This window comes from Quercus suber, unplaced genomic scaffold (assembly GCF_002906115.3).
Source record: "Quercus suber isolate HL8 unplaced genomic scaffold, Cork oak 2.0 scaffold_243, whole genome shotgun sequence".
NCBI lineage: Eukaryota > Viridiplantae > Streptophyta > Magnoliopsida > Fagales > Fagaceae > Quercus > Quercus suber.
The window spans coordinates 4,301-28,534 of NW_027069700.1; the positions used below are offsets into that span (position 1 = coordinate 4,301).

A 24,234-nucleotide genomic window follows, 5' to 3' on the forward strand; every position below is an offset into this window, starting at 1 on the left:
TCCCCCTACTTATTAATGTAAGAAAGAAAAAAAACAAATTGAAATCATGCTTGAATTACCAAATATGCCTGCATGAACCATGAACTTACATAAATTCTGCCACTTGATGATGAAAGAAGAGCGTACCCAAATTCTAATAAGCGCAGTTGTAATCCAAAGAAATATTAATTGGAAAACTCCTAATTGACATTGAATTTTACTAAGTACAATATATTATGAGAGAGAGAATTTTACTTCACTATTTTTAATTCAATGCTAAATATATATATATATATATATATATATATATATANTGGAAAACCCCTAACCGACACTGAATTTTACTAAGTACAATATATTATGGGAGAGAGAATTTTACTTCGCTATTTTTAATTCAATGCTAAATATATCTATATATATATATATATATATATATAGTCTAACATAAATTAACTGCAGGTCAAAATTCTATTTCTACATATTGATGGTGTCATATGCGTTTTTATTCATCATTTCCTTTTTAATAGTGTCAAGTCAATTGGAGGGTACTTTTGATGGTGTCCCTATTGGTGTCATATGCTTGATAGGGAGAGGCGGAGAGCTCTTCTCAAAAATTATACGTACGTATAGTTTATTTCTCTCATACATGATTTCAAAATAAATAAAAAATTATTTTTAGTGTAATTAGTTTCCTAACTGATGTTCTATCATTTAGCTCCCAAAAAAAAAAAAGTTTCCTAACTGTTGTAGGCTTTTAGTAGTATTTAAAGATAGATTACGATCAATGGTCCTAAAAACGCTCAACTACTCATCTTCAATCACCCCACTACTAACAACTCATATCAAACCTAGTTTTAAATTGAACTCAAATTTAAATTTACTTATCAAATAACTCATGTAAACGATTCATAAACTGTGGGTTATGGCTTAGGCCAAATCTGACCCAGTTACTCACAAGTTGCAAATCTAGAAACATATCTTGGCTACCTCCTGTTTTATAAGGAGGGAGAATAAGCAAGCTTTTGACTATATGAAAGCACATGTAGCAAAACAATTCATGGCTAGAAGGGGAAGTTTCTATCCCAAGCCATACGTGAAATATTGATAAAAGTCGTAACTTAAGAAATTCCAGTGTATTCAATGAGTTGTTTCTTGCTTCTTGAAAATTTATGTAAGGAACTAAATCTAAGATCGGCCAATTTTGGTAGGATCAAAGAGAGAAGGAGAACAGAATTAATGGGATGAGGTGGAACAATTTGTGCAAACCAAAACAGGATTGTCGTATTGGTTTTCGAGATATTAAGAACTTTATTTTGGCTCATTACTTTCCTACATGCTATCTCCTTGAAGCTACTATGCCAAACTGCCTCATTCATGTGGAGAAGCATAGCTCAAGCATGTCACATAATCTGAATAGGGTCTAGAATCTAGATAGTGAATTGGTAATGGGGGGAGAAGGTGTAAATTTGGGAGAGGTACTGCCTCCTCCCAAATTCATGCAACCAGTTAAGCTGCATGATGAAGGAGGCAATTTTGTCGCAGCTACATGCGAATAAGTCCCCATTATTGCTGACACTTTGTTGATGGGTTACCATGCACTCATTCAATCTCATCAATTTGGCCTTAAGTCTACAAATATCGCAAGAGACTTGTTTATTAAAATCTCAAGAGACTTATTTATTAGAAATTGCAAACAGTTCGATTTCCAGCACATCTCCTTTTGACAAATTGGCATCCATCGATCCACATGAAGAATATATGCAGTTCAAATTTATATTAAAAAAAAAAAAAGAAAAAAACAAAAACAAAAACAAACAAACAAACAACCAAACAAACATGATATGCAAAATAAACACAACAACGTAACAGTACCACCTTTCTTTTTTGTTATTGTATAGACCCGCGCAATGCCTCTCCAGTCTCCATCTTCTTAAAATAATTTTTTTAATGATAAATATGTTTTTTTTTAAAAAAAAGACCTTAATAGATAAATTTAATTCTAAAAAGGAAAAAATTATATTTTTATGTAACATATTAAATAAATTTTATTTGATTCCTATTTAAAATTAATTTTAAGAAAAAGCTCCAAGTAAAATTGTAGTATTAAACCTCAAATTGTATCAAATTATCCCAACTTTGTCTTTGGTGAACTATGAACTGCATGCACAAAAGCTTAAACCTTATTTGTGACGTTATTCGTAATGTGGTAATTGGAAGAATTGACAAGCATACATGCATCAAGTTCCTGATCTCATGGAAGAGAATCTGGATTTGAATCCATCTCCCTCTCCCCTACTAATTATTGTAAGAAAATAAAAGGCTAAACTAAAATCATGCTTAAATTACCATGCATGCATGTTAGACATTGAAGTATGTAGGTAAATAAAAAATTAAAAAAAGAAAAGAGGCATGAAGACTGGTTGCATTGATGATTAATAAAAAATCTAGGATATGTTTATATTGAGGAGGAAAGAGGAAAAAACAGAGTAAAGTTGGCTAAAAATTATTTAAATGCTTATAAAATAAAAAATAAAAAAAATGTCAAATGGGCCCTAAAAGGCTACATCTAAAATGGTTTTGTTTTTTGGGCCAAGCTAAACATATGTGAACCTATTGCATCATTTTTGTGTGTGTGTGTGTGTGTGTTAGTTTATGAATGATTAGCCTTTTGGACTTGCTGAAGTCAAGTTTAGAATACGGCAAATCAGCAACGGCCCAAACAAAAAGAGATGGCTACCAATATATTTTTTTACTTACAAAGAAATAAAGCACGAGCCCAACAAAAAGAGTATGGTCTCGAATTTCTCATCATTGAGTGAAGCCCAACACATATTTCCCCAATTATATATATTGGATCCCAACGCATAAAGTTAACTTCAAATGGGAATTATAAAATAAAGTATAATAATTCATAAATAAATCAAATAAGTAAGCTAATATAATAAAAACTAGTAATAATTTTTAAACGATTAACCAATATATATATATATATCCTAACTGACCATTTTTTTTTTTTTTTTTTGCTTGCACATTTGACTATTTGAGATTATTTTGGAAGTTTTTAACTTCTATAGCGGGGTTTTTAAAAATGCTGTAAATAAATGTCGGCATAAATCAGATTTTCTTTTTTTTAGTGTATTCATGTTTATGTTCTTATATATTTTCATATTCTTATAAATAAATGTTTATTTTTAATTTCTTGGTCCAAGGGCCGTGGTTTTGGGAAACCACATTAATTTATCCGCTATTCAGGTTTCAGAGGCTGACACAATATAGGCGTTAAATAGCACTTCATTATAGCCATTTAAAAATGTCTTCGAATTTTCCTTTCTTTCTCTTTTTCTTTTCTTCCTCGATAAAATTATTTTCATGATATAACTAAATATGCTTTATGTGTCTTGACATTGCAAGATGGAATGATAAAAATATCTGATTAAGTGAGGTCCAACGTCAAATTGTTTAAAATATGAAAATAATACATTAAACGCAACCATACATTTTACAAAAATTCGCACACAAACATCCATACATGAGTTTCAAAATTATATGTTGATTGCAAGGTCAGGCAGGCTTCAAGAAAGCCCAATGGACTAGCACTGCCACCGGCTCAAGCAATTAACTTGTCACTCAATGACGTATCCCACTAACAATCATACTATGAAACTAAAAAGAAGAATAAATTTTCTCCCTAAGGATGAAAGGACAAGAATAAGGATTCCTTTTCAATCCTTCGTTGATATGGATTTTGAATCATTTTTTCCCCTCTACAAGCAACCCGTGGGCTGGACAAAACCAGTGGATGTCCCAGCAGCATTGGCACATGAAGATTGGGCCACTTGATTATTGTAAGTGAGCTTTACATTCTCCAATATTATTCCCGAGCATGGGTACTCCGAACTACAATCAAATTTCAAAGCAACCTCTGTAGCTGATGTTCCATGGATGTCTTGGTATGTCACATCACTAATTTGAACACCAGAAACCTGTTAAAGAAAAAAACCTATATGTCAATTTTCCATTTGATAAAAGAAAAATATTGAACGGATTATGAAGTCAAAACATTGAAAATGTTTTGGGGGTACAATTTGGGTTTGAAACTAAGGCAGAGTAAGATTTGAGTTTGCGATGATAATGGACCCAACTATATAGTGGGTATGAGTAGCTTTAAAGGTTATCGTCATGAACACATGGGAGCAAAAATTTTAAGAATCTATATTGCGTGATTTATTTGAACATGTTAAGGCCTTTTTGGAAGTAACCAAATCATGGTTAAAAAAACATTTGCATGTAAAATATGCTTCAAAATTATCTTACCTGACCAGGGCAACCTTCGTTGCCGGGGCAATAATTTTGGTCAATTACAATTGGATTTTGGACATCTTGCATAGTGACATGTTGAAAAAGAATGTTCCTAGCAAAACCATTGCTAGGCCTTCCCCATGATTTAATCCTCACCCCATTTTGAGTACCGGTAAATGTAACTGTTGTGACTGTTACGTTTTGTACACCAGCCTCTTGTTGGTCCTTGCCTAAACTCCCAATGCTGCACCAATTAATTGAACCAATGAGACCAATGTAGCATCACCATATAATATATATGGTTGTTCCAATCATGTAATATTTGAATGAAGATTTAAAAAAATAAAATAAAATAAATAAAAAAAGAAGAAGAAGAAAAAGAAGAAGAAGAAGAAGAAAAGAAGTAATGACTGGTCCACATGCAACATTCTCAATCCACAAGTTAGTGGAATGACCGGAAATAGCCCAATCAGGTAATATTTGAATGAAGTTAGTTACCTAATTCCATGCCCTGGTCCACATGCAACATTCTCAATCCACAAGTTAGTGGTACCAGGGCCAATTGAGATGCAATCATCACCAGTCCTGATCTTGGAGTTGAGAATTGTGACACTTGAAGATAATTGAACGTGAATTCCATCGGTGTTTGGACTGTTTCCGGCAGCGGTAACTCTGATACCTTGCATTTTCACATTGTGGCAGCCATTGACAACTATGTGAAACATTTGGCTGTTTAGGGAGGTTAATGCACTGACCACAATGTTGTTTGAGTTGGAAAATTCCAATGTCTGCTTGCATAAACACAAGAAAATCTTCCAATTATTATTGTTAAAATATATACGGAGTGTTTCTCTAAATTAATGATGAATATGACTATATCTGGCTATTCAATTAAATATGTGGATCTTAGAGTGAAAATCCATCAATCTAAGCAACAAAAGCCTAAGCAAGTTGTTTGACCTTTGACATTCTCATCAGTTTTTATTTGATCATCACAAGGCTCGAGATTTAATTAAACGTTAGTCAGATTGGCATTAAAGGGCTAGATTATATAGATGCACAAAACTGAAATATTCTACGATCCAGAACATGGGATTATTCCCAATTAAGTATAGTCGATACGATTTCCTTAGAAGTCGGCTTGTCATGGCAGTAAAAGGAAGTTATTTTAATCTGATAAAAATCTCCTCCCANTGCAGTAGGAGATGGGGCGGGCATAATCTTCCTATCAAACTAATCATATAGGAAGATTACCGACTGAAAGAGACTCCACAAACAAAGATTCATGACCTGAACTGATAGAGATTCCACAAACAAAGCTTACCGACTTGACCTTAAGAAGGTTTGTATCCTTTGGATTATTGGGATCTAAGAGTATCTCTCTAAATTAACGATGAGCATGACTATATAGGGCTATTCAATTAAATATGTGGACCTTTAATGGATGGACCGTCAATGCAATGAACAAAAACCTAAGCATGTTGTTTTGACCTTTGACATTCCCATTAATTTTTCGGCTTGTTTGCCGGTACACAAAAATAAATATTATACTCCATGTACATGGGATTATTCCCAAGTATCCTATATACGATTTCTTTAAAAATGGCTTTTTGTGGCATTAGTGAAAAATATCAATGTGACAAAAATCCCGATTCTCATGAAAAAAAAAAAAAAAAAAAAAAGAAAGTGACAAAAGTCCCCTCCAAAACAAGGAAGACCGAAATCAGTTATTAGTTCAAACCAAAAATCAAAAGGAAAAGCACTCCACTTTCCCCTAGAAAATCATAACCAGACCCAGTTGGTTACCTAGAAAATGAAGGGAATTTATTTTAAAGACTAAAATGGAGTAAACTAATATATGGAGGACCTAAAATATCACTATGAAGTTTTGGGAAACGGGTTGGGTTGGGTCAGGTTTAGGTCAAAAACAAGTCATCCTAAATGGATTGCCAAACTAGGTTGATCAGATCGGATTACTTGTCTATCTGTATTTTTTTACAAAAGAAAAAATATAAATAAATATGTCAAAAATTACAAAATACTCAAAAATGAAAGTTCAATAATACAATTTTTCTTTAAGTTTACACTATTTATTATGGCGTTAGTTAAATATTTCACATACCGTGGCTCCCAAAGGACAACTTTTGCCAGAGGACTTGCAAGCCCAAAAGCTAGTACCTTGCCCATCAAGAATCCCATTGCCAGATACTGTAAGCCTATCAATATGCTGAAACACAACCCAGTATGCTTTATTTCCAAGAACTGTATAGTCCGATGGAGCCACAAGGGTCCCAATAAGCATAACGTTAACTTTGTTGTAGTATGGTCCAATAAAAATTACTTGCCCGAGAGCGAACTTCCCTGCTGGTACATAAATAGTGGCAGGCTGCATGGAGGCACAAGCTTAATTTTGTCCATGCACTAAGAAAAGCTTGAGCTGAGTCTGTTTTCCCATCTGGTTTGGCTCCATAACTCACTCTACATTGTATATCGTAGGATCAGCTAGCACCAAGGAAATGAACATAGAGAGAAGTGCAAGGACAAGACAAATTATGGAAGGGAATGTCATTTTGGTTTTGTTTGGATGTGCAACTAATGTGTATTTGTGACTTTATATGAGTCAAAGAGAGAAGAAATAACTTAGGGAGTTTAGTAGTTGAGGGAGTTGAAACTTGAGAGGGTATTTTATTTATAGCATTTGAATGCACATTTAGTTTTGGGAAAATAGTAAGGCCACAAATTATTTTATAAACTATTTTACAAAGTGTATGTTGATATGGTGAGTGATTATTGATAAGTAAAAAAATGATGTTAATGGTGAGTCAAGATGAGAAACAGTAAGAATTTGTCATATCAATAGTTGCTCAAAATGTTGTAAAATAGTCTATAACTATAAGATTACCCTTAGTTTTAAGAAAGTGTAGACATAAATTTAAAATTTGATAACAAATTTCACACTTGGTTGATGTGACAAATTGTTAGTGATTGGTAAATAAGTGATATATAGCAATGGTAGGTTTAAATAAGAACTAATAAAAAAATTGGCAACTCAGCCGTTGTGAAAAATATTGTGAAAATGTTTGTGTTTGTAATATTGCTCTTAATTTATCACTTTTTAGAATGTTAGCCAGCAAAAGTTGAATAAAATATGATTTTATCTCCAAAAAATAAAATAAAAAAATAGGCATGTACATTTTGGATGTTTTCGATGGAAAGATTAAGATGTGCTAATTGAACTATAAAGCTCTTAAAAAATTTCTCACTTTTTTATTTTGTATATAGATTTGAAATGTAATAATTATGATAGTTATTTTTAGACATTTTTTTTTTTTTGTGATTGTATATGCAATATTAAATTTGAAATTGGATAATTATTGTAATCATTAATAAGTATTTAGAATTAAAAAAAAAAAAAAAAAATCTAACTGACCATTTATGTTTTTCCTTTCCTAATCTCTCTCTTTGTCCCCTTCTTAATTCATATATGGGTCTGGTTAATGTATGTTTTAAGTCATATATTAATCATTTATTTTAGGGTAAATTGCAAATTACACCCTTAACATTTGGGGTTACTTGGATTTTATACCCAAACATTTTAGAACTTGGATTTTACACCCTGAAGTTTGGTTCCGTTAGCAATTCACCCTCCACGGTTAGTTTTTGCTTTTAACTTATACATCACCATGCTGACATGTTTTATTTTTGCCAAATCAACCTCAAAACTACTGGTTTCAATGAAAAGTAAACGCTGACCTGACATACACAAAATAAAATCCTAAAACTACACCGTTTCAGCCTAATTTCTAAAATCCCAAACTAAAACTCACGAAAGCAGCTCCCTCCCACCTCGCACGGTAGAGACCTATCGTGAATGGCTCCACAGCAGCAGCCATAGTGGTGGTCACAGCAGCAGCTACAATGGCAGCCACAGTGAGTATCATTGCAACAAATTTACAAATAAAATAGTTTAGGTTAAACTTCTTCAATGAAACTCATTAGATTTGAACAATCAAGTCAAGGGAACTAAAGGCTATGAAGGTCTGATAAAAAGAAAAATGAATGATAATAATACAAATATTACCATGCTTCTAAAAGAAGCAAGAGTTTACGGTTTTTATTTTTCATTGAAATTGCGTAGTTTTGCGGTTGATTTGGCAAAAACAAAACCTGTCAGCATGGTGAAGTGTCAGTTAAAAGCAGAAACTAACCGTAGGAGATGAATTGCTAATGGAACCAAACTTCAGGGTGTAAAATCCAAGTTCTAAAATTTTAGGGTGTGAAATCCAAGCAACCCAAACATCAAGAGTGTAATTTGCAATTTTCCCTTTATTTTAGAAAACATTTTATGGAAAATTGAATTGGCTGAAAAGAAGTTAGTTACTTTTTCAATTTTCCATACTAAGATAATTAAGACATGATAATAAATGCATTTATCTCATTCAAAAAAAAAAAAAATCCTTAGAATATTTTGATGTAAATGTAAAACGTTAAGTTGGTTTCAAGTTACATTTGGTGTAACTTTAAGAAATATTATACCACCCAATCTCTTTTTTCAATACACGACTTCCAGTACGTGACTAACCAATTCAATGTGCAAATCCCAGTACACGGCTTACACACTAACTTGAGAAGGATGTTGGCTACAAAGTTCTTCAATTCATCAACACGATGAAAATCACAAAGCTCCTTGGTTACAAAAATCATACGGTGTACAAACACAGTAGCTTCTTGAATAGAAAGATGAACTAGGACATATGTCTCTGGTTCACAATATGCTTGTGAAAACTTTTGCATTGAGGTGCATCAACTGTGACAGTCCTTAAAACAATCCTTATATATGTTTAGGATTGTAAGAAAAGAAAACCCAAACATCTATCCACGGATTGGATGAAAATCAGAACTAAAAATCTGATTTTCTTAAATCTTGATTGTTGGGAAATTTAGACCCCGGTTGATAGAATTAATAAGTTTTAAACCCAAATTGTTAATTAGATTTATTACGAATAAACTTTGTTAAAACAAACAAACATCAATATTATGTCAAAATCATGTAGCGAAAATAATAAATAAGACAAGATATGACAACCCAGGAAAACCAATGAAACCAACCAGTTTCACTGTAAAAAACCTAGGGGGAAACCTTCCCGAAAAGCAATCCACTATAGTAAAAAGAAGTTTCAGATCTAGTACAAAACCTTTGTCCCTAGACTCTACAATCCCGTAGATGAACTCACAGCAGAAACCTTTTACCGCTTCAGAACCTCTGAACTCTTCAATATATGAACACCACCCTTTGATGTTGCACGGATCCCAATACGTGACTAACTCCTTTGCACGAATCCCAGTATGTGACACACTCACCAACTTAAGGAAGAAGAATGTTTGCTGCAAAGTTCTTCACTTCATCAACAATGAAGATCAAGAAGCACTTGGTTACAAAACCCTAAGGCGCAAAAACGCAGTAACTTCTTTCAAAGAGAATAAGGCATCGGTCACCTTTTGCATATGTTCTCCTTGTATTTTCTTATGTGACGGCCTCTAAAATAAGTCTTATATAGGTCTAGGGTTGTGAGAAAAGAAACCCTACTCAAATACATAAGCCTGACCTAAAAATAAAAATCTGAATTTCTGTAACCTCGACAGATAGCAGCTATCAAGGAGGTGTCGAGCAAGTGTCGAGATTTAATGAATCTCAACAGATACAGCTATCGAGAAGGTGTCAGGAGGACAGAAACTTTCTCGATCGATCGATTAGCTATCGAGATTGCGATAAGAATCAGCTGAAGAGCTCGACAGATAGCCAGGTGTCGAGGTAGCTATTGAGTAGGTGTCAAGGTAGCTATCGAGCAGGTGTCAAAGTAGCTATCGTGCAAGTGTTGAGCTTTAATGAATTTGCACTTTAGCTTGCTTTTTCTTGGACAGACTTGATGACTTCAATACTTGATCTTGAAACCTTGTTTTTTGAAGTATTAAAAACACCTAGAACTACCCAATTACAAGTAGAGTGCGTTTTGTCAAAGGATTAGCCAACTACACAAAATAGTGACATATGTTCTTAACAAGTGAATCACATATGTCCTAACATTGATAGATACCCTATCTATCGAGCAGCTATCGAGCATTGGGCTTAAACAGCCTTTTAAACCTCGATAGATACTAGTTGTCAAATTTAAAAATCCAACACTTCTTCACTTGATTCTTGGACAGAGTTGCATGGCTTTAACACTTGAACTTGAAACCTTGTTCCTTGAAACATTAAACACATCCTATATCTACCCAATTATAAGTAAAGTGCATTTTTTCAAAAGATTAGCCAATTCTATGTTGACATATGTTCCTAACATGATTCACATATGTCCTAACACATATAGAGCATATAATTCAATGGTGAGATTTTCAAAATATGAATTTTATAACTAGTTATTGGATGGTGTGATGTTGCATAGAATTACACTAGGTGCAATTTGAACCTAACCATATATATATATATATATATATATAGAACGCACATTTTTTCCACGGATTAAGACTTTAATAGAGTTTGAACTATATTAAGGGCACTTTTGGTACACTGTCTGAGAATTATGATAAGAATAGTAAGAATAGTGAGAATTATAGGAATATAATGTGTTGTAAGGATAAAATTGGCGCATAACACCCATTTTCAAACATATTTGTTAGTTAGCATCATTTTCAAACTTATTAGCAAACTAACATCTCGAATTTTTTAAACTCAATTTCACTATAGCAACTCGAGTCTCACAAATTTGAGTTCCATGTGAAATCAACTCTTTAACACTCGATCTCCCTAAATCAAAAAAAAAAAAAAAAAAAATACCACATCACCGAGTGAGATCAAAAACAGAATCAAAAAAAAAAAAAAAAAAAAATACCACATCACCGAGTGAGATCAAAAACAGAATCACGAAGCAACAAACCTAGTGAGATTAAAACAGTAACACGAAGCAACACACCCAGGCTCCAGGCGATGGCTAGGATGAACCCAAGCGGCAAACCCAAGCGGCGATCGGGATCGAGATGAGGTAACGGTGCTTTTGTTGGGATTGGTTTTCCAGGTTCTGATCAGTGTGCTTGTTGGGTTTGGTTTTGCAGTTTCTGATCGGTGCATTTGTTGGGTTTGGTCTTGCTGAAGTTGTTCGTGAAATTTGTTGTTTTAGTTTTGAGTAACTCGAGTTTTTAATACTCGATTTCCACTTGCTAACACATGAAAATCGAGTTTCCAAGACTCAAGTTGCTACATTTTTAAGAGATTCGAGATGTTAGTTTGCTAACAAGTTTAAAAACTTGCTAACTAATAAATATTTTTGAAAATTGGTGTTATATGCCAATTTTCTCCGTGTTGTAATGGAAAAACTAAACTTATTCATATATTTGATTGTGAATTGTAACATTAGAATAAAACTTAAGATATCTTTTATGTAAAATCTTACTCATACAATTATATTTCTTAAAAAAATATATTTATAAAATTTGGGAGTGAGATTTGTTATTTTTTATGATTTTTTTTTCATCATTGTTATATGCATATGAAAATTTTATTTATTTGGAAATATATTAAAATGTAGAAATATATTAAGTTTTAGAAATTATTACACCTACTAAAAATTTTTAGAAATTATCTGGACCCAACGGTATTCTCTAAATTAACGATGAACATGATTATATAGGACTATTCAACTAAATATGTGGACCTTATGGGATGGCCCGTTAATGCAACTAACAAAAGCTTAAGCTTGTTGTTTAACCTTTGACATTCCCATTAATTTTTAAGCATGTTTACTTGTACACAAAAATAAATATTATACTCCGGAACATGGGATTATTTCCAAGTATCCTATATACGATTTCCTTAGAAGTGGCTTATTTTGGCATTAATGAAATATTTCAATTTGACAATAATCCCCTCCAAAACCAGGAAGACCGAAATCAGTTAATAGTTTATACCAAAAATCAAATGGAAAGAACACTACTTTCCACTAGAATATCCAAACCAGTCCCAGTTAGTTACCTAGAAAAAGGAAGGAATTTATTTTAAAGACTAAAAGGGAGTGAATCAAGATATGGAGGACCTAAAAGACCACCATAAAGACCTGGCAAACAGGGTGGGTAAGGTCGGGTTCAGGTCAAAAACATGTTATCTCAAATGGGTTGCAACTTGCTAATGGGTTAGGTCGATCGGTTTGGATTATAGGTCGATCCATATTTTTTACATACAAAAAATAAATAAGTAAATGAACAAAAAGTTACCAAATGTAAAAAAAATTTTAAAAAAAATTTTAAAAAATACTCAATATAAGTTCAATAACACATATATTCTTAAGTTTAAACAATTTATTGTGGCAAAATATTTCACATACCGTGGCTCCTAAAGGACAACTTTTGGCAGAGGCCTTGCAAGCCCACAAGCTAGTACCTTGCCCATCAAGAATCCCATTGCCAGATACTGTAAGCCCATCAATATGCTCAAACACAATCCAGTATGGTTTATTTCCAAGGACAGTATAGTCCGATGGGGCCACAAGGGTCCCAATAAGCATAACGTTAACTTTGTTGTAGCATGGTCCAAGAAAAATCACTTGCCCTAGAGCGAACTTCCCTGCTGGTACATAAATAGTGGCAGGCTGCCTAGAGGCACAAGCTTTTGTCCATGCACTAAGAAAAGCCTGAGCTGAGTCTGTTTTCCCATCTGGTTTGGCTCCATAACTCACTACATTGTATATCGTAGGATCAGCTAGCACCAAGGAAATGAACATAGAGAGATGTGCAAGGACAAGACAAATTCTGGCAGAACTCAAAAAAAATAAAATAAAATAAAATAAATTCTCGCAGGGAATGCCATTTTGGTTTTGTTTGGATGTGAAACTAATGTGTGTTTGCGACTTTGTGTGAGTCAAAGAGAAAAGATGTAACTTAGGGAGTTTAGTAGTTGAGGGAGTTGGAACTTGAGAGGGTATTTATAGCATTTGAATGCACATTTAGTTTTGGGAAAATGGTAAGGCCACAAACTATTTTATAAACTTTTTTACAAAGTGCATGCTGATATGGAGAGTGATTACTGATAAGTAAAAAATGATATTAATGGTGAGGTAAGATGAAAACCAATAAGAATTTGGAATATCAATAGTTGGTAAAAATGTTATAAAATAGTCTGTAGCTATAACATTATTCTTAGTTTTAAGAAAATATAGACATAAATTTAAAATTTGATAACAAATTTCACACTTGACTGATGTGACAAATTTTTAGTGATTGGTAAAAAAGTGATATATATAAATGGTGGGTTTAGATAAGAACCAATAAAAAAAAATTGCAACTCAACTATTGTGATAAATATTTGTGAAAATTTTTGTGTCTGTAATATTATTCTTAATTTATCACTTTTTAGAGTGTTAGCTAGTAAAAGTTCAACGAAATAAGATTTTATCTATAAAAAAAAAAAATACTCTTATTTTTATTTTTTATAATTCAATATTTACAATGAGGGCAGAGGCATTTACATTCTAGATGTTTTTGATGGAAAGACTAGGAGGTGCTAATTGAACTATACGGCTCATAAAAAGTTTCTCACTCTTTTATTTGTATATAGGTTTGGCTTACATCTAGTACTTTTTTAACTGGAAAATTATTTTGTTTTAATAAAAAACCACCACATTACCCACTAACTAAATGAAAAAAGGAAATTAAAACTCACTATCACTTGCCATTGTATATTTAAAACAATAGGAGATGTTTAGTTAAAAAAGCAATGGAGGTAAGTCAAACTCTTTGTATATAAATTTGAAATGTAATAATTATGATAGTTATTTATAGAAATTTATTTTGGTTGTGATTGTGTATGCAATATTAAATTTGAAATTGGATAATTATTGTAGTCATTAATAAGTCATTATTGTAGTCATTAATAAGTGATTGTATATGCAATACTAACTGACCATTTATGTTTTTCCTTTCCTGATCTCTCTCTTTCTCCCCTTCTTAATTCGTATATGGGTTTGGTTAATGTATGTCTTTAAGTCATTTATTAATTATTTATTTTAGGAAATGTTTTATGGAAAATTAAAATGGCTGAAAAAAAAATTAGTCACTTTTTCAATTTTCCATACTAAGATAATAAAGACATGATAATAAATGCATTTATCTCACTCAAAAAAAAATCCTTTAAAATATTTTGAGATAAATGTAAAAAGTTAGGTTGGTTTCAAGTTACATTTGGTGTAACTTTAAGCAATATTACACCACTCAATATTTTTTAATTTGATGCTAATTTTGACAAATTCACCATTAGATTACATTATCTTCGTATATTTTTCATGCTTACAAAATTTCAAAATGATCAATAATTAATAACTAGTCATATGACTCATGTCATCGCAATTGTTTAAGTTCAAGTTTTTGTAGTTTAAAATTGAAAGCTCGGATTTGTGTAAATACGCAAGAGATTGTTTAGACCCCTAAATTAAAATAACGGATAGATAGCTTTTACTCTAACTTATAATAAGTGCGGAACAAGAGTAAAGAAGTGCAAACAACCGTTATCACTACCCTAAGCTATATTCATACATTAACTAACAATAAAAGGAAAGTTTAAGAGTAGGGATGAGAGATGCAAACACAAAATAACATCGAAACGTGTTATCGAAGAGGTAACTGAAGAACTCAACGAAAAATCTCTCCGCGACCCTCCAAGTTGAAATGGATCCACTAGAGAATAAAATTGGAGCACATGAACAACAAAAGACTCTCCAAGCCTAGTCTACCCCATGTACTTGAGCCCTCCAAGCTTCTGCTACCAACTGGCTTCTCCAAACCTTGTCTTCTCTAGCCTTTTAGATCCCGCAATTCAGCCCGATTGCATCTGCCAATGAATGACTCCTTCCAATGCTTCCTAATAGCACCAAAATCTCACTTGGCACTCAGAATAGATGTGGTAAGTGTTTGGGTTATCAACCTTTCAAGGATATAGAGATGGAGAGGTAGGAGTTGAGGAAAATCACAAGAAAATGTGTAGATGGTTATGCATATAACAATATTTAACTCTCAAGTGCATTTTCTAGGGATTTTTTTTTTTCCTAAAAAGCACTCCCTACAATTTGTGGGTAATGAGGGTATATATAGTGTATGTTTGGATTTGGCTAAAAAGCCAGACGCGCGTCTGGCGTGTTCTTTTTTCTTTTTTTTGGCACGTAGAAATGAGACAAAACGGCTACTGTTCATGCACTGTGCATGAACAGTAGCCAAAAATGTTGACTTTTCTACCTTTTTAGCACAAATTTTATTGTTCAGGGACCCACAAATTTTACTTTTCAGTAACTTTTTCATTAAAAATTGGTCCTATGGTACTATTCACACATTTAAAAATTATTTTGCTATAGTGTTTTTCAGTTTTCAGTTTTCAGCTGTATCCAAAGGGACCCATAGTGTAGGTAAGGACTTGGTAAAGCAAAACACAATTTTTTGCCAAATAGAATGTTTCGCGAGTACTTCACACGTTGGCCTTACCCGCGAGACACTCGCGAAAACCTCCAAGTTGGCATGACTCTTCAACTTCCAATCATGTGCTCTACATGTGACTCTTTCACAGGTAGGCTTCTCGTAAGACACTCGTAACATCCACTTATTCATCCTTTTAAGCTTGAGTCTTCACACTCTCTCACACTCATCCCTTACAATCAAAAACCTACATACATATAAGGAAATATTATTAAAGAAATTACAATCAAATTTGATATGGAATTAAAGCCAACAAAAAATAGTTGTAAATTACAACTTTACAATCTCCCCCTTTGGTTATTCCATGACAAAAGCCCTAAACAGACTCTAGACTTAAACATGAGTTTAGGAACATAGGCAAAACTCACTCACACCTAATTCTAGAAGCTGAGAAGCACTTACACTATATACACCTGTATCTTGAAACACTTGCACATACAACAGACTTTCATTAAGCTCACGACAAGTAAAACGCAAGGTACGTATGATAACAAGTAAAATGCGATCAAGATACCAAAAGAATATAAGCTATGGAGAATAACTTGATCAAACATGAACAGTCATTAAGAAATGACTACAATGAACATTTATCCAGTAAATGATCATTCGGACACGCAATGTAATTAAGAGTAATGCTAAAATCAATTACATGTCTGACAAGCATGATGCATTAAGGAAACTAAAGCTAAAAGCAATAAGCATCAAAGCGGCTATAAAAACCAAGATATACAAAAGTACTAAAGATAATTAAGTTTTAAACTAAAGTACTTAAAAGCTTTAAATGAAAGCAATGTAAATATCCAAAAGCTATAAAAACTTAAAGTAAACTAGACTAGCCAAAACAATGGTTAGATCCAAAAGTTATAAAAACTTTAAATTAAACTAAGAAACCACCATAATAAACTAATGTATACTAAGGTGTGCTAAACTGTGCTCCCCCTCAAGCTGTACTCCCCCTCAAAACTATCTCCCCCTTTTTAACCGAAATGGCTAAAGAGGCTAGAACTCCGCGAACTTCGACTCTTGCTGCTACTGCTGATAGAGTCATCCTTGAATTCCACTTTGTGATACATTTGGAGAAGAGGTGGTAGATGTGATTGCAGATGTCGATCTCCTTGTGTGTGAAGAGATCAAATAAAAATATAGACCTTGGTGCTGACAATTTAGTCAAGTTCCTCACCAGGTGAAGGTTAAAGATCATGATGTAGGCCAAAGTTCGCATCTCATGAGTGAACGGAATGATGTGTAGGGCCTTCTTGTTGATTTGTCCACCAAGGACTTCCACAATTGGTCCTAGTTTCTCCCTTCTCTCATCATATTGTAGGGATGTGTGTGGAGTTGTTAGATGAACCTCCAGGATCTCTTGAATTGTCTCCCTTGTGACATAGAGCTCTCTCCCTTTCAACTAGCAATTTATGTGATCCCCTTCCATAATGGAATTGGCACAGAATCCCCGAATGATTTCTTCATAGACATTGCCCATCGGGTTCAGCAACTTTGAACATGTCCTTTCCTTGAACACTTCTAGAATGAAAGTTCCTTCTAAGGACTCTAAGTCCATAGTCCTTTCTAAGATGATTGGGGCCCTTTTGTAGTGATCATTAAAGGACATGTCTGCATCATCATTTCAGAACGAATTTGAGGAGGTGCATTGATGCTTTGAAGACTTCTTTATGGTTCTTAAGAGGAGACATCTACAAAACAAACACAAACACAAAGAAACAAAGACGAACACAAACAAAGAAACAAACTTGATTAGATACAAGTTAGTCCATAAAAACAAAAACAAAAATTCTAAAAGGAACATAAAAACAAAAAACCTAAAGACACAAGACCATGTTTTAAGTGCTAAACATGTAACAATACTTATCTAGCATGAATGAAGTGCAAAACATGTCAAGTGATCAAGTGTGTGCATCAAATGTGCATGTAGTGTGCATATGTGATGCATGAGCAAAGCATGATCAAGTACTCATGGGAAAAATGTGTAAAACTCACAACCAATGTTTAAATCATGTTAAGAATGTAAAAATATAATAACCCCCAAAATTTGGTACTCATCGGAGTCCAAAATAACAAAATTCCATTTGGACATTTCATCAAACACTTAGAGTGCATACAATCCACTAACATGTCAAACAATGCATGAACATGATGAAATCTTGCCCAAATACATGTTAAAATGCCACTTGAGGCCAACACAAACACACAAAAAACAAAAACAAAACAAAACAAAAAACAAAATGGGACACAACCCAATCAAGAAAAATTGAAAAAAACTTGCAAGAAAGATAAATTTTTCCCAACCATTTCAAAAATAACCCAACCCTAGAAATCCTAGAGTCTAAGGCTTAATCTAAGGATTCAAATGTGAAAAACTGTTGAAACATACCTTAGTTGAGTCTTAGTAGGGATTGATCTTAAGTTTTGGGTGAGTTTTTAAGAGAAAATGTGTTTTGGGTTGAGAGAGACACAGAGGAGGCAAAATGAAGAGGTTTGAAAAAAAAAAAAAAAACTAACACTTTTTGGCTATAAAAACTGTAGAATCATGCTTTTCATGGGTAAGCTTCTCATGAAGTTAATCGCAAAATAGCCACTGAAGCATGCTGACAGTTTTCGCAGGTAGCACTTTCTTGTGAGCTAGTAGTAGAACTCTCTGTCTGAATTTCAATGTTTTCTGAAATTTGCCTTCCTCATTTTCTCGGGTAGAGCTAAGTCGCAACTTACTCAAGAAAATGTCTTTGGAGAGTTTTTTGATAAAAATGAAATAGACATTTTGGACAAAACTCTAAACACGCAAAAGCATAAAAACACTTTCAAAAACATATAAAATATTCAAAAACAAATTTGGGTTTGATCAACAAGCAATTGAGTATACACATCACATTTGAACATGTACAATCACACAAATGGAATAAGCATTCATTGAACATTAAACTTGTGTGATGTGTGTATAGATCAAGTATGAACTAATCCATAATCTAGTATAAAGTTCAATGATCAATTCAATCAAGTCATACACAACTAGTACGAAGTCAAGTGAACTATCTCACTTGTAAAAATGAACATATATGACATCTTACCAATGTGTTTACATTTGATTGAAAGCTTTTCATTTGTCTTCCATTTTTCATACTTTTGACCAAATACAACTCAAATTTTGAGAAGCGATGCTATAAACTTTTTGATGAATTGTTGACAATTGAGCCTTTGGCTTTGACATCATACATTTCAATACATATTTGCTCCACCTTTTCCTAGTCAAACTAATTTTCGAAGTAAGGTTTTTTCAGCTCTTTCTCCTTTTGGAGATTGACAGTTGAGGAGCTCTTTTGAAAAGAAAAAGAATGTGAGGAGATATATAGGCACAAGTTTACTTATGTATCAAGATCAAGCAAGACTATTGACCAATCATTAATGACAAGCTTGAAGATCTATTTACAAAAATCAAATGTAGATTTCTAGATGTCGCTCACACTTAGAAAATGTGCATACATAACAAGCTAAGCTCATAAATGCACTACGCCATTAGTATGGAAGTACTAGGCCAAACTCACATGTAATATACACAACACAATCGATCAAACTTTTTAAGATTTTTCACTTTTTATGGGTTTTTGAATTTTTCAACACATTCAAAAACAGAACAAACAAAGTAAGATCAACAAAAACAACAAACAAAAACTTGTAAAAGAAACGTTCATGTGAGACCTATATGACAAGGATACATCACTAAACAAAGGTAGGTCATACAAGAGATATAAGTTAAGGGATGATACCAACACCAATGGTCTTACGAAACAATTCAAACTGTGGATCATCAAGGGGTTTAGTAAAGATGTCTGCCTTTTGATTATCAGTGTTGATAAACTCCAGCCAAACAATTTTCTCCTTCACTAAGTCTCGAATGAAATGATATTGAATCTCAACATGTTTTGACTTTGAATGTTGAACAGGGTTCTTTGATAGATTTATGGCACTAGTGTTGTTACAAAACATGCACATGGTGTCTTGAGAGATTCCATAATCATGTAGGGGCTTTTTCATCTACAATAGTTGAGCACAACAACTCCCCACTGCAATGTACTCAGCTTTAGCCATTGATAGTGACACTGAATTTTACTTTTTGCTCATCCACAACACCAAATTATTTTTGAGGTAGAAACAACCTCTCGAGGTGTTTTTTCTATCATTAACACACCCGGCCCAATCAGCATCTGAGTATTCGGCTAGGTAGTCATTCAAATCTCCAGAGTACAAATCCCATAGTCGAAAGTTCCATTGACAAAGCAGATGATTCTTTTGACCGCTGTCAGAAGGGACTCTTTGGGTGCTGCTTGAAAGCATGCACATGCCCAGTACCCCTACACTAAAGACTATGTCCGGCCTACTCACAACGAGGTAAAGGAGACTGCTAATCATGCTCCTGTAGAGTGTTGGATCTACTTCCACACCGGCTGGATCGAAGCTCAGTTTTACCAAGGAACTCATTAGAATGGATGCATGTTTCTTGGAGTCTAAACTGAATCTCTTTACGAGATTTTTGGCATACTTCTCTTGAGATATGAATATCCTATCTTTCTATTGTTTCACTTGAAGGACTAAGAAGTAGTTTAGCTCCCCCACCATGCTCACTTCCAATTCCTTCTTTATTTCTTCTGAAAATTCTTGAGCAAGGTTATTAATTGTAGACCTAAATACAATGTCATCCACATATACTTGAGCAACTAGGAGAGATTTCTTATCTTGTTTGACAAAGAGTGTTCGATCGGCTTGACCTCTCTTGAAGACAAGATCTAAAAGATATAAGGTGAGATGATCATACCATGCTCTTGGTACTTCAACCTATATAACGCTTTCTTCAATCTTAGTACATGGTCCGGAAAATGCGGATATTGGAACCCCTTCAATTGCTTAACAAACACTTCTTTGTGTAAACATTTGCTCAAAAAGGAATTCTTCACATCCATTTGGTGTAGCCTGAAATTCATAATACACGCTATGGAGAGATGAATTCGGATTGACTCAAGTCTTGCTACCAAAGCAAATGACTCATCAAAGTCTTCACCTTCAACTTGATTATATCCTTGAGCCACCAACCTAAACTTGTTTCGAACAACTTCACCATCTTCATCGGTCTTGTTCTTAAAGATCCACTTGGTGTTGATTACATGTGTGACTTTGGGCCTGAACTAACTCCCATACATCATTTCTAACAAATTAATGTAACTCTTGGTGCATGGATTCTACCCAATTTTCATCTTTCAACGCTTCTTCCACCTTCTTCAGTTCGAATTGAGCAAGGTAATAATGATACATCACATGATTCACACTATAGCTCGATCCTCTTCTTAAATAGAGTCCTTCATTCAACTTACCAATTATGTTGCTTTTGGGATGATTGAAAGGTACTTTTGATGAAGATTTCTTGGAAGTGGAGGGTTCCTCATCACGAGAGATTGGGAGCTGAACTTCTGAAAGGGTGAGTGGACTTATAGACCCTTGAGTTAATCTAGTCTCCCTTTTCGATGCAATAGGAGTAGACTCCTCTTTTGGTGATTGTCTTTCAGCATCATCACTTTAAGATATGTTACCATCACCTTCATTCTTCTTAAGGCTTGGAGCTTAGCCATCCTCACCAACACTCTTTTCCAGAATGGTATCATCTATAACCACATTTATCGATTTCATCACCATCTTTGTGCGCTTGTTGTACACTCTATATGTCCAACTATTTACGGAGTATCCTAGGAAGATCCCTTCGTCACTCTTGGCATCAAACTTCCCATGATTCTCCCTATCATTAAGAATGAAGCATTTACTTCCAAATACTCGAAATTATTTCACCTTAGGCTTCTTTTCCTTCCAAATCTCATATGACGTTTTCTTTGTTCCCGCTCTGAAGAAAATCCTATTTCCAATGTGGCGTGATGTGATCATCGCTTCAGCCCAAAATTTCTATGGAATATCTTTGTTAAGTAGCATCACTCTCGTCATCTTTTGGATCACCCTGTTCTTCCTTTCAACAACTACATTTTGTTGTGGAGTCTTTGGGGTTGAGAATTTCATTTTGATACCATGTTCATTGCAAAATGCTTCAAATTTGGCATTCTCAAACTCCTTCCTGTGATCAATCCTGATTTTGACTATGGGAACTCCCTTTTCATTTTGGAGCTTTTTGCATAATCTTTCCATGTTGTTGCATGCCTCCAACTTTTCTTTAAGGAATTCCACCCAAGAGTACCTTGTGAAATCATCAACCAAAACGATGATGTATCTTTTCTCACCCATGCTTTCCATTCTTGTTGGACCCATCAGATTCACATGAAGTAACTCCAATGGATGAGANCAATGTACTCGAACCCTCCAAGCTCCAGCTACCAACTGACTTCTCAAAACCTTGTCTTCTCTAGCTTTCTAGATCCCGTAATTCAGCCCAATTGCATCCGCCAATGAATGGCTCATTCTAATGCTTCCTAACAGCACCAAAATCTCACTTGACACTCAGAATGAGTGTGGTAAGTGTTTGGGCTATCAACCTCTTAAGGATATAGAGATGGAGAGATAGAAATTGAGGAAAACCACAAGGAAAGGTGTAGATTATTGTGGTATTACAATTTCTAACTCTCAAGTGTATTTTCTAGGGTTTTCTCTCTGAAAACGCTCATTACAATTTGTGGGTAATGAAGGTCTATATAGTGTGGGTAAGACTTGGTAAAGCAAAACAAACTTTTTACCAAACAGAATGTTTCACGAGTATTTCGCGGGTTAGCCTTAGCCTCAAGACACTCGCAAAAACCTCCAGGATGGCATAACTGTTCACCTTCCAGTCATGCGCTTTACACATGGCTCTTTCGCGGGTAGGCTTCTTGCGAAACACTCGCAACATCCACTTGTTCATCCTTTTAAGCTTGAGTCTTTACACTCTCTCACACTCATCCCTTACAATTAAACGTCCACATATATAACAGGGAAATATGATTGAAGAAATTAAAATCAAATTTGGCATGGAATTAAAGCCAACAAAAAATAATTGTAAATTCAACTTTACAAAAATAATGCTTAAAAGATGAGTTTATGAATTGGATGGTCAATAACATCCAATTGATATAAAAATTAATGTGAATATTAAAAATATATAGAGCATATAATTCAATTGTGATATTTTCAAAATATGAATTTTATAACAAGTTATTGGGGCGATGCAACATTGTTTAAAAGTTACACTAGGTGCTACTTAAACCCAACACTATATATATATATATATAATGCACATTTGTTCCACAAATTAAGATTTTAATAGAGTTTGAACTATATTAAGGGTATTTCGGTACACTGTCTGAGGATTACGATAAGAATATAATCTTTATTACTAAGAATAGTAATTGTAAGGCGTAAATGCACTTTTAGTCCCTATATTTTGAAGTTTTTTCCATTTTAGTCCCTACATTTTATTTTTTCCACTTTTAGTCCCTAAAATCAATTTACGCATTCACTTTAGTCCTTGAAGCTAACTTCTGTCACTAATCTAACGGGAACACTGACGGATGAATAAAAAATTTTTATAATATTAGATTATAATTTAAAATATTATTTTTAATTTTAACAAAAGAAAAAATGAGTTAAAAATTTAAAAAAAAAAAAAGAAAAAGAAAAAAGAACACACAAACATAAGAACAAGAACAACTTGTTCCTGACCCTCTGAACCACACTGTCCCATGAGTAAACAGACTTGGGCACACACATGAGAGTAGAGAGGATGGTGTCAGTGGCAAAGACGATGGCTTTGTCCTCGTTGGCGAGGTGGCAGATGATAGGGTTACCACACGTTCAAGATGGCGCTCATTCTTGGGAGTGATGCGGTCAAAAGATCGATCGTAGAACTCAAGAGCGCCGCAGAGGAGGAGGTCCTCAGGTTCAGGGATGGAGAAGGAGAGCTTGGAGAACTTGAGGACTAGTGGTGGCACCGATGACATGGAGCTAGTGATGGGTGGCAACGGTGAAGGGAGAGTCGGTGATGGGTGGGTTTGTTCTCTCCTTTCTCTGTCTCGGCCCATCTCTCTTAGATCGGCGCGGAGGGTGTGGGTTTGTGGGGATCGGCGTGGTGGAGGGTGTTTGTTTGTGGAGATCAGTGTCTGTGGTGGACATCAACGTTTGTGGTCGAGGTTGAGGTGTAGGTCATGGTGGTTGCTGGGCTATGGAATCGATGAATCGGTGGTTGGGTTATGGAAATCGGTGACTGGGTTATGGGAATCGGTGAGTGGGTTGTGTGGGTTTAGGTTTGTGGGTATGGATTTGGCAATGGTGGCGGTGGTGGTGTTGTTGGATTTTAGGTGGTGTTGGTGGTGGTGGTGGATGCTGTGCTATGGGTTTGATGTTGTTACTGGGTTTGATGAGAAAGAGCTTCATTTAATTTAAATAAAAAATGACCAATTAGCGAATATG

At 34.2% G+C, this 24,234-nt stretch overlaps 1 protein-coding gene across 1 annotated transcript; it reads right to left on the minus strand.

Moving 5' to 3' along the window:
• Window positions 1-3,427: 3,427 nt before the first annotated feature.
• On the minus strand, window positions 3,428-20,280 carry LOC111995171 (polygalacturonase). The gene is made up of 5 exons (XM_065780700.1): window positions 19,991-20,280; window positions 12,657-13,089; window positions 4,777-5,066; window positions 4,294-4,522; window positions 3,428-3,962 (listed from the first exon to the last, which is right to left on the minus strand). Exons 1-5 carry the CDS (start codon window positions 20,278-20,280, stop codon window positions 3,744-3,746), a joined length of 1,461 nt encoding a protein of 486 aa, XP_065636772.1. The 3' UTR covers window positions 3,428-3,743.
• Window positions 20,281-24,234: the final 3,954 nt, after the last annotated feature.